The sequence below is a fragment of the Pongo pygmaeus genome, chromosome 12 (genome assembly GCF_028885625.2).
Source record: "Pongo pygmaeus isolate AG05252 chromosome 12, NHGRI_mPonPyg2-v2.0_pri, whole genome shotgun sequence".
Lineage (NCBI taxonomy): Eukaryota > Metazoa > Chordata > Mammalia > Primates > Hominidae > Pongo > Pongo pygmaeus.
Window position 1 is genome coordinate 71,664,603 of NC_072385.2, and position 15,127 is coordinate 71,679,729.

The 15,127-nt window shown below is 44.2% G+C and overlaps 1 protein-coding gene across 6 annotated transcripts in view; it reads right to left on the bottom strand.

The window, feature by feature from the left end:
- Positions 1-15,127, bottom strand: part of COMMD1 (copper metabolism domain containing 1) — a 246,976-nt gene that overhangs the window by 219,853 nt on the left and 11,996 nt on the right. The window contains exon 1 of one of the 6 annotated variants that reach the window (XM_054474960.2): positions 10,031-10,247. The exons of 2 other annotated variants lie outside the window; for them this stretch is intronic. In XM_054474960.2, the coding sequence (XP_054330935.1) occupies positions 10,031-10,210 (180 nt within the window). In that variant the 5' untranslated portion in view covers positions 10,211-10,247. Of the gene's footprint in view, positions 1-310; positions 335-10,030; positions 10,249-15,127 lie in introns of those variants that run through there. 3 more of the 6 variants (XM_054474959.2, XM_063648684.1, XM_063648681.1) reach the window with 3 other exon arrangements.

Here is a 15,127-nt window from a genome sequence, read left to right on the forward strand (position 1 = left end):
TGGGAGGATCACTTGAGCCCGACAGGTCAAGGCTGCAGTAAGCCATGTGCACACCACTGCACTCCAGCCTGGGTGACATAGTGAGAGCTTGTCTCAAATAAATAAATAAATAGGCTGGGCGCAGTGGCTCATGCCTGTAATCCCAGCACTTTAGGAGGCTGAGGCAGGAGGATCACTTGAGCCCAGGAGTTGAAAACCAGCCTGGACAACATAAGACGCCATCTCTATTTTATTTTTAATAATCAAAAAAACTAAATAAAATAAATAAGTTAAATAAAGGCTACAAAAGGCCAAGCGTGGTGGCTCATACCTGTAATCCCAGCATTTGGGAGGCTAAAGAGGGAGGGTCGCTTGAGCCCAGGAATTTGAGACCACCCTGGACGATATGGGGAGATTCTGTCTCTAAAAAAAGATAAAAATAAAAAAATTAGGCAGGCATGGTGTTGAGCATTTACAGTTTCAGCTACTCAAAAGGCTGAGGTGGGAGGATCGTTTGAGCCCAAGAGGTCAAGGCTGCAAGTGAGACATGATCATGCCACTGCACTCCAGCCTGGGTGACAGAGTGAGACTGCGTCTCTTAAGAAATTTTTAATCAATTTTTAAATGTGTTTGAAGGCTAGAAAATAAAGTTAAGGAAGTCAATCAAAAAGTGGGAAAAAAAAACATGAAAAATGGGGTAGAAAATAAGAGAAAATTAGAATAATCAGTCTAGGAGGTCTAACATTTGAAAAATCAGAGTGCAAGAAAGAGAATAGAAAAAACGAGATAAAATAATCCGGGCTGGGTGTGGTGGCTCACGCATGTAATCCTAGCACTTAGCGGGGCCAAGGCAGGCGGTTCACTTGAGCTCAGGAGTTGGAGACCAACCTGACCAACATGATGAAACCCCATCTCTACTAAAAATACAAAAATTAGCCAGGCATGGTGGTGCACACCTGTAATCCCAGCTACTTGGGCGGATGAAGTAGGAGAATTGCTTGAACCTGGTGGGGCAGAGGTTGCAGTGAGCCAAGATCATGCATTGCACTCTAGCCTGGGCAACAAGAGCAAAACTCCATCTCAAAAAAAAAAAAAAGAAATGAAAAGAAAGGAATTTGGCCAGGTACAGTGGCTCACGCCTGTAATCCCAAACATGAGGCCCAGGCGGGTGGATCACTTGAGGCCAGGAACTTGAGACCAGCCTAACCAACATGGTGAAACTCCACAAAAGCACAAAAATTAGCCAGGCGTGGTGGCGCACACCTGTAATCCTAGCCACTCGGCTGGCTAAGACACGAGAATCGCTTGAACCCAGGATGCGGAGGTTGCAGTGAGCCAAGTTTGCACCAGCACACTCCAGCCTGGGCAACAGAGCTAGACTCTGTCTCAAAAAACAAAACAAAAAAAAAACCCAGAAAACAAAACCAAAGTGCTGCGATACAGGCATGAGCCACCTCGCCCAACCACAATTATTTCTTATAATCTTTTCCTATTATCATTCTTAACATTTTATTACTATTTTTTGTTTTGAGACGGAGTCCCGTCTGTCGCCCAGGCTGGACTGCAGTGGTGCAATTTTGGCTCACTGCAACCTCCGCCTCCGGGGTTCAAGCGATTCTCCTGCCTCAGCCTCCCGAATAGCTGGGACTACAGGTACACGCCACCATGCCTGGCTAATTTTTGTATTTTTAGTAGAGACAAGGTTTCACTATGTTGGCCAGGCTAGAGGTCATTTTTAATTTACTACAGATCTCAGGAGTCTAAAGAACAAGCTAGTGAAATTCCTCAAAGGGACCAAACAGCAAATAGTCCCCATTTCCAATTTTTAGATATTTATCAAGTAACCAACTTCAAAACATAATTTATATATTGTTTCCTTTTTTTTTTTTTTTTTTTTTTTGAGACGGAGTCTCCCTCTGTTGACCAGGCTGGAGTGCAGTGGCGCAATCTCCGCTCACTGCAAGCTCCACCTCCCGGGTTCACGCCAGTCTCCTGCCTCAGCCTCCCGAGTAGCTGGGACTACAGGCTCCCGCCACCACACCTGGCTAATTTTTTTGTATTTTTAGTACAGACGGGGTTTCCCCAAGTTCGCCAGGATAGTCTTGATCTCCTGACCTTGTGATCCGCCCACCTCGGCCTCCCAAAGTGCTGGGATTACAGGCGTGAGCCACTGCGCCCAGGGGGGTTCCAAATATTATAATAAACATTATGAGTTTGAGAACAGATGTTTGGAGCAGAGGTTAGCACACTTTTCTCTTTTTTTTTTTGGAGATGGAGTCTCACTCTGTTGCCCAGGCTGGAGTGCAGTGGCACAATCTCGGCTCACCACAAGCTCTGCCTCCCGGGTTCATGCCATTCTCCTGCCCCAGCCTCCCGAGTAGCTGGGACTATAGAAGCCCGACACCATGCCCAGCTAATTTTTTGTATTTTTAGTAGAGATGGGGTTTCACTGTGTTAGCCAGGATGGTCTCGATCTCTTGACCTCATGATCCACCCACCTCAGCCTCCCAAAGTGCTGGGATTACAGGCATGAGCCACCACGCCCGGCCACTTTTCTTTTTTTTTTTTTTTTTTGAGATGGAGTCTCACTCTGTTGCCCAGGCTGGAGTGCAGTGGTGTGATCTTGGCTCACCACAACCTCTGCCTCCCAGATTCAAGGGATTCTCCTGCCTCAGCCTCCCGAGTAGCTGGGACTACAGGTGCATGCCACCATGCCCAGCTAATTTTTGTATTTTTAGTAGAGATGGGGTTTTATTATGTTGGCCAGGGTGGTCTCAAACTCCTGGCCTCACGATCCACCCGCCTTGGCCTCCCAAAGTGCTGGGATTACAGGCATGAGCCACTGCGCCTGGCCACTTTTTTCTTTTAAATTTTTAGAGATGGAGTCTCCCTCTGTTGCCTAGACTGGAGTGCAGTGGCTATGCACAAGCATGACCATGCTGCCCTACAGCCTGGAGTTCCTGGGCTCAAGCAATCTTCTCACCCCAGCCTCCGGAGGAGCTGCTACTGCAGGCCTGTGCCACCACGAGGGTCAGCAAACTTTTTCTGTAAACATTCAGATAGTAAATACTTTTGGCTTTGAAGGTCACATGACCTCTATCACAGCCATTCAACTCTGTTATTAGAGTGGCTAAAGCTACTACAGACAAATTGTAAATAAATGAGCATGTAGTCATGTTACAATAAAACTTTTTTTTTTTTTTTGGAGACAGTCTCGCTCCGTCGCCAGGCTGGAGTGCAGTGGCACGATCTCGGCTCACTGCAACCTCCGCCTCCCAGGTTCAAGCGATTCTCCTGCCTCAGCCTCCTGAGTAGCTGGGACTACAAGCACATGCCACCACACCCAGCTAATTTTTGTATTTTTAGTAGAGATGGAATTTCACCATGTTGGCCAGGATGGTCTCCATCTCTTGATCTCGTGCTCTGCCCGCCTTGGCCTCCCAAAGTGCTGGGATTACAGGCGTGAGCCACCGCACCTGGCCTACAATAAAACTTTATTTCTAAAGACAGGCAACAGGCCAGATTAGTCCCACAGGACATAGTTTGCTGATCCCTGGTTTAGAGTACTACATTTCCTAGCTTTCCTCATATGGTAAGTGGTAATGTTTTCTCTCTATGCCAATCTTTTTAATAGCAATCTCCACATTTAAACACTCTCAATTCATTCACTTATTCTACAAACTTTTACTAAGTGCCTACTACATGCCAGACACAATATTAGGTATAACGAATAAAGAAGAAACAATAATAATAATAAAGTCCTGCCCTCCTAATGCTTACATTCTAGTAGAATAGTTAACAAATAAATAAGCTGATAAATACGTAATATAATTTCAGGTAATACTAAGTATGAAGAAAAAGTAAAGCCAGGTAAAAAGTAAGAGGAAGGAAGAATGAGGGTCTTTATAAGTCAGGGAAGAGCTCATAGGAAATGACATTCAGGTAGAGAATGAATTAAACAAATGAACAAGCCATATGAATATCTACAGGAAAAACACTTCACATGATTAAATAAGGACAAGATTAGAATGCTGGAAATGAGAAAATGAGATCAGAGAAGTAAGGGTAAGATCATGTAAGGACCTGTGGCCTAGGGCAAAAGGACTGAATTTTATTCTAAGTTTGATGTGAAGCCAGGAACATGAAATAGTTGAGAGCAGGAGAGTAAGGAGGTATAATGCACTTTTTTAAAGGATCACTGGTACCTATGCAGAGGACAGACTGTAGAGGGCAGGAGTGGAACAGGAAGCCACTACACGCTGTTGCAAGTATTTCTAGACTTCTAAAATAGGATCTAGGCAGGATGGCTTATGCCTGTAATCTCAGCACTTTGGGAGACTGAGGCAGGAGGATCACTCGTGGTCAGGAGTTCAGGGCTACAGTGAATTATGACTTCACCACTGCGCTCCAGCCTGGGCGACAGAGTGAGACCCTGTCTCTAAATAAATAAATAAATAACAGAGTTTTGCTCATTGCCCAGGCTGGAGTGCAATGGTGCCATCCCAGCTCACTGCAACCTCCACCTCCCAGGTTCAAGCCATTCTCCTGCCTCAGCCTCACAAGTAGCTGGAATTATAAGCACCTGCCGCTACAACCAGCTAATTTTTTGTATTTTTAATAGAGACGAGGTTTCGCCATGTTGGCCAGGCTGGTCTCGAACTCCTGACCTCAGGTGATCCGCCCACCCTGGCCTCCCCAAAGTGCTGGGATTACAGGCGTGAGCCACTGAGCCCGGCCTCGCTAAATTAACATTTGACTGATATAAATGAGTACTAGAGTATACGAATTAGTAATAGACAACACAAAATGAGAATTTTCATTAAAAAAAAAAAATTTTTTTTTTTTTTGAGATGGGGTTTCGCTCTTGTTGCCCAGGCTGGAGTACAATGGTGCGATCTCAGCTCACCACAACCTCCGCCTCCCGGGTTCAAGCGATTCTCCCACCCCAGCCTCTTGAGTAGCCGGGATTGCAGGCATGAACCACCATGTCTGGCTAATTTTGTATTTTTAGTAGAGATGGGGTTTCTCCATGTTGGTCAGGCTGATCTTGAACTCCCAACCTCAGGTGATCCGCCTGACCCGGCCTCCCAAAGTGCTGGGATGACAGGCGTGAGCCACGGCGCCCAGCCTAAAATTTTTTGTTTAAAATTCCAATGAGGAAATACAAAATCATCACCAGAGGGCAGTAGTGAATACAGACTAAGGTATACAAAAGGTGATTGATCTTCATGTTAGATTATGCTCTTTCAGTAAACTGGGATTTACTGGAATTGAGCATATCCACAAGGTTAACAGCAATAGCAATAAAGATCATGCAAACTCATACCTATAAGAAGTTGAATTATAATGTAAGCAAAAAAAGTAGATTAAAATAGCAGTGTTGGGCCGGACGCGGTGGCTCATACCTGTAATCCCAACACTATGGGAGGCCAAGGAGGGTGGACTGCTTGAAGTTAGGAGTTTGGGACCAGCCTGGCCAACGTGGTGAAACCCCATCTCTACTAAAATACAAAAATTAGCTGGGTGTGGTGGCAGGTGTCTGTAATCCCAGCTACTCAGGAGGTTGAGGCAGAATTGCTTGAACCCAGGAGGTGGAGGTTGCAGTGAGCCAAGATCGAGCCACTGCATTCCAGCCTGGGCGACAGAGTGAGACTCCGTCTCAAAAAAAAAAAAAAAGGTGGGGGCAGTGTTTAGCAACTGCCTTTTATATATAAATACAAGAGTATTTATCTATAGGATGTTATCTCCCTAAATAAACACATCATTCCCAATTCATTGACTTCATTGTTCCTTAGGGTCTACCCAAAAATAAAAACTACAGCAAGTGAATGGCCAGCTTCGCATATCTACAAGCAGATGAAAGGTTTGTCCTTTTGCGATTAACAGGCAAAGCTAGAGAGGGTCAATGTCCCAGTCAAGTAGGATAGGAGGGCTCCATTCTAAACAGAAAACAGAACCAGTACAAAAGCCAGGAATCACTACATAACACCTTGGCACACAACTTGAAAGTCAGAGGGAAGGGCTACAGCTCAGGGAGCATCTGAACCTGAAAACATGGCCTGTGAAATATATTGCCAGGCAGTTGGCAATAAGGAGGCTGTTAACACGTGCGTCCGCTGTATCCCCTGCTGGGAACTACATGTCCCCTCCTTCCTTCCTTTGCTTCTACCCTCTTGTCACCCTTCATTTTCACTTTCTTCACAGACCATGATATTACACAAATGAAAGTATGAACTCTGTTGTCATTTATACGAAAAATGTACATCCTGCTTAAGAGCAGCAATAGAAGTTAGCAAGATTATAAGAATAAAAGGTTGTTTCATTTTTTTCTTGCCTCCTCCACCAATACTCCACATTGGTTACCCCCATATTGTGATCAAACTGGACTATTCACCATTTCCTGAACCTGCTTTTTTCCTGCCCCACCCATGCTATGTTCTTAACTCAGAATCCTGTATACAGCTACCCTTCATCTCAGTCTAAAATATGCTATACTTTCTTCAAGAGCAGCAAAAATGGCATATCCAAGAAGCCTGCCAGAAAGAACTGATATCTCTTAATCTATCTTCAGGTGCTTACTCACAATTCTACTTACAAATACAATCACATCCTTGCATCATGCTTATTTGTGTATGTTCCCTCTTACTGCAGACAGAGGTTCTATCTGCAAAGCCTTTCAGTGTAAAAATCATGTTTGTGCCAGGCGCAGTGGCTCACGCCTGTAATCCCAGCACTTTGGGAGGCCGAGGCGGGCAGATCATCTGAGGTCGGGAGTTCGGGACCAGCCTGACCAACATGGAGAAACCCCATCGCTACTAAAAATACAAAATTAGCCAGGTGTGGTGGTGCATGCTTGTAATCCCAGCTACTCAGGAGGCTGAGGCAGGACAATCGCTTGAACCTGGGAGGCAGAGGTTGCGGAGAGCCGAGACTGCGCCATTACTTACACTCCAGCCTGGGCAATAAGAGCAAAACTCCGTCTCAAAAAAAAATATTAAAATAAAAATAAATTAAAATCATGTTTGTTTTTTATTTTTCCATAAGAATTAGAGAAATTTGGCCGGGCTCAGCGGCTCACGCCTGTAATCCCAGCACTTTGGGAGGTGGAGGCGGGTGGATCACGAGGTCAGTAGTTCAAGACCAGCCTGGCCAAGATGGTGAAACCCCGTCTCTACTGAAAAACAAAAAAACAAAAAACTTAGCCGGGCGTGGTGGCTGGCGCCTGTAATACTAGCCACTTGGGAGGCTGAGGCAGAGAATTGTTTGAACCTGGGAGGCAGAGGTTGCAGTGAGCCGAGATCACGCCACTGCACTCCGGCCTGGGCAACAGAGCAAGACTTGTCTCAAAAATAATAATAATAATTAGAGAAATTTAACCCTCAGTGTTGCTTTTAAGTTAAATAAAAGCTGGGTGCAGTGGCTCACGCCTGTAATCCCAGCACTTTGGAAGGCCGAGGCAGGCAGATCACGAGGTCAAGAGATCAAAACCATCCCGGCCAACATGGTGAAACCCCATCTCTACAAAAATTAGCTGGGCGCTGCGGTGCATGCCTGTAGTCCCAGCTACTCGGGAGGCTGATGCAGGAGAATCACTTAAACCTGGGAGGTGGAGGTTGTAGTGAGCCGAGATGGTGCCACTGCACTCCAGCCTGGCAACAGAACAAGATTCCGTCTCAAAAAAAAAAAAAAGAGTTAAATAAAGATTGGAACTGAATGTCATCCTGAGCCCAGGGTTTCAGCCCTAAGTAGAACAATCAAAGGCATATCCCTTTGTTCCTCAGACTAATCAGTGTGCTGCCAGGCACCTGCAAATCTTCTGTTGCCTACTCCCAACACCAAGAGAGCCATGCCAGCCCCACAACACAGAGCCACTCGAAAACTTCAAGTATCCTGGATATTATTCAGCAATGTATTTAAAATAAAGTAAAGCCGGATGCAGTGGCTCACACCTGTAATCCCAGAACTTTGGGAGGCGGAGGCGGGCAGATCACCTGAGATCAGGAGTTCAAGACTAGCCTGGCCAACATGGTGAAACCTTCTCTCTACTAAAAATAAAAAAAATTAGGCGTGGTGGTGGACACCTGTAATCCCAGCTACACTGGAGGCTGAGACAGGAGAATCACCTGAACCCAGGAGGCGGAGGTTGTAGAGAGCAGAGATCACACCATTGCACTCCAGCCTGGGCGACAAAAGCAAAATTCCGTCTCAAAATAAAAAGAAAATGAGAAAGAGTTTTCAGGCAAACTCTTCTCTGGGTATCCTGCTGTTTTATCTCCTAACAAAATAAATGAATCAAAATGTCGTCCACCTAGAGAGGAGAAGTAGCCCCCAACGTTTGGAGATTCTAAGGCATTACCTACACATGTGCTGTTGTCTCTTCTTAGCCTGCAGAAGAGATATAGGCCTCATCCCCACAGGAGACCAAACACCTCAAAAACCCAGATGTCAAATTTTCTAGGAAACTCTCTCGGACTGCTCAAAGAGTAAAATTTGATAGAAATAGGAAGCATTTGGCTGGGCAGGGTGACTCACGCCTGTAATCCTAGCACTCCAAGAGGCCGAGGCAGGCGGATAACCAAGTCAGGAGATCAAAACCATCCTGGCCAACATAGTGAAACCCAGTTTCTACTAAAAATACAAAAATTAGCCGGGTGTGGTGGCGCATGCCTATAACCCCAGCTACTCAGGAGGCTGAGGCAGGAGAATGGCTTGAACCCCGGGAGGTGGAGATTGCAGTGAGCCGAGATCAGGCCACTGCACTCCAGCCTGGCAACAAAGCAAAACTCGTCTCAAAAAAAGAAAAGAAATAGGAAGCGTTCACTAGTGATTTATGACTGATATCAACTAAGATTACTTAGAATGTCTAGGATCACACCTGAGATATTACTCCTTACATTTCCATGAGACAATCCATTTACTATGTGAAATATTTGTTTTCATTTCCTTTTTCTGGATTCAAATCCTGTAGGCAAAATCAGTTTTAAAAAATACAGTGCCTTTTAAAGAATAAACAGCTTTGAAAAAATAGCAAATTCAAAAGGATAGTGGATTAAATTTCAACATTGACTTTAATCAAAATGTAATTTTAGGCTGTTTAGATTCCCTGGGCCTCTTTCTTAAATCTTTACAATGGGTGTCCACTATATAAGGTTTTTTTCAAGAAACAAATGAAACAACATGTAAAACTTCTCAGTACAGTTCCTAACACATAGGAGACCTACAAAAGTCAGTAATTTTTTTACAGTCTGTCTCTAGAGTACATTGATACTAGATTCATTCCTATAACTAGTTCTCAGTCTAAATAGAATTGTTCAATATGAGGGTTATTAGCCATATGTGACTACTGAGCACTTAAATTTGGCAAGTCCGAGATATGTGCTTTAAGTGTAAAATACTGGATTTCGAAGACTTAGTGAAAAAAGTAACAAAAAATCTTGTCAATATTCTGTATATTGATTACATGTGAAGTGATAATACTTTGGCTATTCTGGATTAAATAAGATATATTATTAAAATATTAATTTCACCTTTTTGGCTCACATATTTCTATTGGACGATCTAGTCTATACTTTGACTTCAAGCTGGTAATTATGCTCTCTTAACCACGCAGTGGACTGCTTGACAGATATCACTCGGGCTAAGCCATCCCTTATCCAGCAGACACTGGCTCATTTTAACGCTCCCAACTTCCACAACCGGGGAAAGCTAGCGACCTAAAACTCTTAATTTTAAAAACTCCAGATCCCACAGATCTGCTGAGGAAACGCGACTGTTACCAAGAGACAGAAATGTCTTGAAGGAAAAACCCCTGTTGGTGTCAGTCTACCGGGGGACTGGGAACTTCAGCAGAAAAAAGGTCACCCTTAGGAAAGAGAGAAGGGGCGACAGAACGAGCAAATCTGAAGGAGCCCGATGTGGAGCCCACGGAGTAGAGGTCTGAGAAGGAAAAGCCTTTCAGCTTGTGGGGACGGGGAAAGGCGAGGGGGGCGACTCTGAAGCCAGCGGCCAAGGGGTTCTGCTCCAAGCCGGAGACTACAGAAAAGAGCAGTACCTTAAGAATCCCCCTCATCTTTGCCAGAAAGGAGCGGAACTCCTCGGGTGGCACCTCTGGATACAGCTGGCTCCGTAGCAGCTCCTCTGTGATGCCAGGGTACCCGTGGAAAGTGTCCTGGGCCAGCGCATTCAGCAGCCCGCTCAGGTTCTTACCACTCTCAACCTCGCCCGCTGCCATGCTCTGCGAAGGCCCCGCCCCGCAACAGCTGAGCCGTGCCCCACCACGGCGGCCGAGATGTGCCTAAATAGCCTGTGCAAAACCACCACGGGGAACCTAGAGGGTAAGGCTTCCCCGCGGGTCAGAGTTGGCAGCTTACAGCTTTGCTCTGCAAAACCTATCCCCTTAGGATGCCTCCACGGAAATATCCGTTTGGTTCCAGTAGGGTCACTTTGCTTCCCCTGATCCCCTTCATCACTGCAGAGCCTACTGGAAAGAAAGATTGCTCGCAGAAATTACTGGAGATGGGGTAGCAGCCTATAAGTTTGGCAGTTTAATTTTTAGATAGCTGTATCTCATTCCAGGACTTGCCAACCCATTAACTGAATACGATCAATCACTCAGATTTAATCTCTGCCTAATCCTTACCTGTCATCCTTTGTTCCAGGAAGTTTAACTATCTCCTGATTACCTAATGTTTTTGTTTGAGTTGTTAATTGCCTTTTTTATATACACTTGTCTTTCCAGCTAGATCAGTGGCTCTGATCCAATGTTCTTTTATACGACAAATATTTTAACACCTTATTTACTATCCTGAAATGAAATGCATAGCTAATATAACTTCCCACCCATATAATTTTTAAAAATCAATATATTATGCAGCCATAAAATGGAATAAAGTACTGATACATGCTACAACATGAATGAGACTTAAAAACAGGATTAGTAAAAGAAGCCAGACATAAAAGGCCAAATATTGGACATCCATTTATATGAAATGTCCAGGATAGACAAATCCATGGAGACTGAAAGTAATGTAATAGTTGCCAGAATCTGGAGGAGGGGACGAATGGATAATGACTGTTTATAGGTACAGAGTTTCTTTGGGGCATGATGAAAACATTCTGGAAGTGGAAGCACAACCTTGTTAATATTCTAAAACCCACTGAATTGTACACTTTAAAAGATTAGTTTCACAGTATGTGAATATCTTAATTTAAAAATCAATTTAATGACCTAATTGTAATTTATCACAAAATGAAAAGGAAAGTAATTTATAATATAATATGTGTAAGTGTTTGGGTACACCTATACTAGTTGACTAAAAGACATACAAAGTAGCCAGATGTCTGCATCTTTACATCTTTATGTAGAACCACCTGTGACTTCTACAAATGCAAATTGATACAGGTGTGTGGTATTGGTGACTCCAGAGGGAGGGCAGTTGCTTCTGGTAACATGATGTTCTGAAATGTGAACAACAGTGGGTAAAGTTTACAACAAAAAACACTTTCCTCACTCTACAGTCATTGCAAAGCTGGAATATTCTGTATATATTAATGCTAAACTAAAAATACATTGTGTTGCCGGGCACGGTGGCTCACGCCTCTAATCCCAGCACTTTGGAAGTCCGAGGCAGGCGGATCACGAGGTCAGGAGATCGAGACCATCCTGGCTAACACGGTGAAACCCCGTCTCTACTAAAAATACAAAAAAATTAGCCGGGCCTAGTGGCGGGCGCCTGTAGTACCAGCTACTTGGGAGGCTGGGGCAGGAGAATGGCGTGAACCTGGGAGGCGGAGCTTGCAGTGAGCCGAGATCATGCCACTGCACTCTGTCACCTAGGCGAAAGAGCGAGACTCTGTCTCAAAAAAATAAAAATAAAATAATAATAATAATACATTGTGTTTCTATATAAAATCGAGTTTGACTTTAGGCTTAGATAATAACAAACAGGTTTTTCACCTTTATGAATGTATCCTGCATGGGAAGATGTCTTATATATCTGACCTCTCTCTCACCTATTCCATTCCTACCCTTCCTTCAAAGTGACAACTGAGGTCGGGCACGGTGGCTCATGCCTGTAACCCCAGCACTTTGGGAGACTGAGGTGGGTGGATCACCTGAGGTCAGGAGATCGAGACCAGCCTGGCCAACATGGTGAAACCCCATCTCTACTGAAAATACAAAAATTAGCCAGGCATGGTAGCACATGTCTGTAGTCCAAGCTGCTCGGGAGGCTGAGGCAGGAGAATTCCTTGAACTCAGGAAGCGGAGGTTGCAGTGAGCAGAGATGGTGCCACTGCACTCCAGCCTGGGGGACAAGAGCAAAACTTCACCTCAAAAAAAAAAAAAAAAAGTGACAACTGAAATGCCCTTTCAAGGCAGTGCCACATTGTTGAGAATCTACTCATCTAGACTACTTTAATTAATGTTTATCCAGTAAAGAGGTATTCTCTTTTTTCTTTTTTGAGACAAAGTTTTACTCTGTTGCCCAGGCTGGAGTGCAGTGGCACAATCTCGGTTCACTGCAACATCCACCTCCCAAGTTCAAGTGATTCTCCTGCCTCAGCCTCCTGAGTAGCTGGGATTATAGGCATGTGCCACCATGCCCAGCTAATTTTTGTATTTTTTGTAGAGAAGGGGTTTCACCATGTTGGCCAGGCTGGTCTCAAACTCCTGACCTCAGGTGATCCACCCACCTCGGCCTCCCAAAGTGCTGGGATTACAGGTGTGAGCCACTGTGCCCGGCCAGAGGTATTTTTTATAATAGAAAAAATATATTTCTTTTCCTAAAATAATTATATAAAAGGCAAATTCAGATTTGCTTCCATGGCTCCAAGTAAACCAAACTTAGTGACAAACTATAGATTGTTTTACATGTACTTACAGAAGTTGCAGAGAATGGTTGGTGAAAAAGAAAAAGCATAAATTAAAGGGTGGCAAGCAGAAAAAGCACTATTAAACATGTAATTTACAAATTACCCACCAGAAAGGCTGCACCTATTTATTTCTATGAAACCTTAGTAACACTGACTGATATTATTTTTTTAAATTTAATTTAATTTAATTTTTGAGACAGGGTCTCACTCTGTTGCCCAGGCTGGAGTGCAGCGGCACGATGTTGGCTCACTGCAGTCTCGACCTCCCAGGCCCAGGTTATCCTCTGATCTCAGGCTAAGTAGCTGGGACTATGAGCACACACTACCATACCCAGCTATATTATTCTTTATAACCTTTGCCATATGATACATGAAAAATATTATCTCACTGTTTTAATTTGCATTTCTTAAATTTTGAGAGTAAATACTTTTTTACTATATTTATTGGCTGCTTGTATTTCTTCCTATTTCCTTGTCCACTTTCTATAGGAGTTTCTGTCACTTCAGTGACTTCTTTTCTTTTTTTTTAAGGTGGAGTTTCGCTCTTGTCACCCAGGCTGGAGTGCAATGGCATGATCTCGGCTCACCGCAACCTCCGCCTCCCGGGTTCAAGCGATTCTCCTGCCTCAGCCTCCCAAGTAGCTGGAACTACAGGCGTGTGCCACCATGCCTGGCTAATTTTTGTATTTTTAGTAGAGACGAGGCCAGGCAGGTCTCAAACTCCCGACCTCGTGATCCACCTGCCTCGGCCTCCCAAAGTGCTGGGATTACAGGCGTTAGCCACCGTGCCCGGACACTTCAGTGATTTCTAAGAGCTCTTTATGCATAGAAATATTAGTGCTTGTTACCTACATGCAAATTTTTCCCCAAGTTTATATAGTCAAATCTAGGCTGGGTACAGCGGCTCACGCCTGTAATCCCAAAACTTTGGGAGGCCAAGGTGGATGGATCACGAGGTCAAGAGATCGAGACCATCCTGGCCAACATGGTGAAACTTCATCTCTACTAAAAATACAAAAATTAGCTGGGCATGGTGGCGCGCGCCCGTAGTCCAGCTACTTGGGAGGCTGAGGCAGGAGAATTGCTTGAACCCAGGAGGCGGAGGTTGCAGTGAGCCAAGATCATGCCACTGCACTCCAGCCTGGTGACAGAGTGAGATTCCGTCTCAGTAAATAAAATAAAATAAAATAGAGTTAAATCTATTAACCTACGTAGAAAAAGTCTGGAAGTTTATTCACTAACATAGTTATAGTGTATATCTCTTAGTAACTGAGGCTTTCTGCTTACCTGATTTTTCTAAATATCTACAGTGTACATGTAATACTGTTATAATAAAAAGTTATTTAATGAAAAAATTAAATAAGTAGTAGGTCCTAAAATAAAATTATTTTTTGTGGGGCGACAAAAAATTGTACTCTGTTGCCTAGGCTGGAGTACAATGGCAGGATCTCTGCTCACTGCAACTTCCACCTCCCGGGTTCGAGCAATTTTCGTGTGTCAGCCTCCTGAGTAACTGGGATTACGTGTGCACACCACCACGCCGACCTAATTTTTGTATTTTTAGTGGAGATAAGGTTTCACCATCTTGGCCAGGCTGGTCTTGAACTCCTGGCCTCAGGTGATCCACCCACCTCGGCCTCCCAAAGTGCTGGGATTACAGGGGTGAGCCACTGCCCCCAGCAATAAAAATCTTTCAATGAAAGCTTTAAAGGACATGTGTATTCTACGTTACAGAGAAAAGCCATGAACCTTGCTTTTTTAAAAAAATGTGTTTTGGTCGGGCGCGGTGTCTCACACCTGTAATCCCAGCATTTTGGGAAGCCGAGGCAGGAGGATCACCTGAGGTCAGGAGTTCCAGACCAGCCTGGCCAACATGGTGAAACCCTGTCTCTACTAAAGATACAAAAATTAGCTAGGTGCGGTGGCAGGCGCCTGTAATCCCAGCTACTCAGGAGACTGAGACAAGAGAATCGCTTGAACCCGGGAGGTGGCGGTTGCACTGAGCCGAGATTACGCCACTACACTCCAGCCTGGGTGACAGAGTAAGACTGTCTCAAAAATAAAAATAAAAATAAAAGTGTTTTAATTTAAAATTTTTATTTTCCATGTCCACCGAATATGAATCTTAAAGTTGTTGATATTACTAGATGCTTTCAGAATCTGATAAAAGCCTCAGACACTTTCTCCCCAAAATATAAACACACACCAAATGTAGCCTACAATATCTATTGGCTACGTTATCCCTCAGAAGTCTTTCTATAAACCCCCTAGTTTT